Source organism: Humulus lupulus, chromosome 2 (genome assembly GCF_963169125.1).
Source record: "Humulus lupulus chromosome 2, drHumLupu1.1, whole genome shotgun sequence".
In the NCBI taxonomy this organism is placed as follows: domain Eukaryota; kingdom Viridiplantae; phylum Streptophyta; class Magnoliopsida; order Rosales; family Cannabaceae; genus Humulus; species Humulus lupulus.
Window position 1 is genome coordinate 262,941,047 of NC_084794.1, and position 2,009 is coordinate 262,943,055.

At 46.4% G+C, this 2,009-nt stretch overlaps 1 protein-coding gene across 1 annotated transcript; it reads right to left on the bottom strand.

Annotated features, from left to right (window-relative positions):
- Positions 1-408: 408 nt before the first annotated feature.
- LOC133815440 (extensin-like) lies at positions 409-1,243 on the bottom strand. Its single transcript, XM_062248279.1, has 2 exons — positions 946-1,243; positions 409-689 (listed from the first exon to the last, which is right to left on the bottom strand). The coding sequence occupies exons 1-2, from the start codon at positions 1,241-1,243 to the stop codon at positions 409-411; spliced, it is 579 nt and encodes a 192-aa protein (XP_062104263.1).
- Between the last annotated feature and the right edge of the window lie 766 nt (positions 1,244-2,009).

Consider the following 2,009-nt stretch of genomic DNA (forward strand, 5'->3'; position numbering starts at 1 on the left):
AGTATCTCTTAGTTGTTCAACATTTTTCTCCTCGGCTGCCTTAAGCTGCTCGGCGTGTTTGGCCTCGACCACTTTGAGTTGTTCGCCAAGTCTCTCCTCAACAACCTTAGTCTCTTTAGCACATTCGGCAGCCATCACCTCCGAGCGATGCTAGCCAGTACTTAAGGTTAGAACTCCATGCGATCAGAGAAAAGATAAAGTTGTTAGTAGAAATAAAAGGACAAGGCAAACAATTAAAGCACAAAAAAAATGGCTACTTACACTAAGTACTTCGTTCAGCTTGCGGCTGAAAATTTAGTCGACCTTCATGGAACCAGTGTTGCTGATGGCTTCTCGACTGCGCCAATGCCTTGATAGCTTCTTCAGCTTGTCGTTGGCTGAGTTGAAGGATATGTTCATGATAGCCTCTCATGGAGTATTTCCTGACTGATCAGGAGGAGTCTGGTCGATGGGTGTTGGTGGAGGAGTCGGGTCGATGGGAGCTAATGGAGGAGTCTGGTCGATGAGAGCTGGAGGAGGAGTAGTTTCCTTGGAAGGTACAGGTGTAGGAGGATCCTCAGTCTGAGCCCTTTTCTTTGAGGGATCACTACTGCTTTCCCCAGGATGTCGCCTGCTTTCCTTCTTTCTGCTCGTAGGAGCAGTGGCTTTGGGTAGGCTGTCCAGACCAAATGCATCGTCGAAAGGCATGACTGCAGGATAGAAACAAACAATCAGGCAATATAGATTGAGATACTTCCTAAATCAAGGAAATATGAGTAAGAAAAATTCTAACTAATATACCCGAGCTATTACTACTGGTCGATACATTATTAATTGTACTACTCCTACGCTCACTTTCAGCCTTGAAGAAGTCTGAATTTAAACTAGTCGCATATTTAAAGTTGTCGTCCTCGTCAAATAAATGACTGGGAATGGGCAAACTGTCTAAGAGTGAGAAGTCAATACCGTTCTCATTAGAGGACTCGAGTATGGGCTCAGGGTGTTCAGGAATTTTCTGCTTGCCCTTCCCGTGTTGGGTCGGAATTGCAGCAGCTCGTGGGAGGCTAGAAGGTTCCCTGATGGTCACTCCTGTTGCCCACCTTATCGGGGGCTGTGACACATCCTGGTGCTGCTCAGGGATCTCTCCTCCAGTAGTACTCCTTACTGTAGACTCCCTCATATCTTGATGAGGTGCTAGAAGGCCAACCAGCCTTAAGTTTCTTTTAGTTACCAACTCCTTGATGCTCTTTTCGATGTTTGTCATGCTGGCTAAGGTTGCTGCCCTTATCTCTATCTCTGGAGTAGGGACTGGTCGGTACCATGGGCCTAAACAACACCAAAGTTCTGAAGACGGTATAGAAAATCTAGAAGAAACTAAACGACCAGTGAGTAAAATATATACCTCCTCAGGTGAAGGCCGGGTTATCAGCAACTAGGTCTGTTGTAAGAAAGTATTCCTGGAAATATTTCCCTACATTGAACTTCTAGGTAAGGTCGCTCAGGAAGGTGCGAGCAGACTCCTGGTGGTAGAAGTGGAAGAACCCCGTGTTGTTGTGGTTGGGGTTGGATTTGAGATCGAACAGGTAGTTGATCTCATGTGGTGTTGGTACTGGCCATCTCTTATGGTTATAAAGGATATAGAGTGCAAAAATTACTCTATATCCGTTGGGGGTAATTTGAAAAGGGGCGACCTCAAAATAATTGGCCACCCCTTGAAAGAATTTGTGCAGAGGCAAGATTGCCCTTCCTTGATATGATACCTCGACCATGCGCTGAAGGCGCCCCCAGGCACGTTTGCCTGCTGGCCGGGTGAAGGTTTGATGAGGGTTATCCCAGGAAGACCTTACTTCTTGAGATAGTTGGTTACCATCCTAGTAGATATGATGCTAGGAGGTGCAACGTACCATTCAACCTCTGGCCTAAGGTCGTCGTGAGGCTGAGCTTTAGGTTGAATTTCTGGTGGTGAAGTGTTTATGGGCTGGGGGTTTGTAGAAGGAGCCTCAGTGCAAGGGGTAGGCTGATTAAAAGAA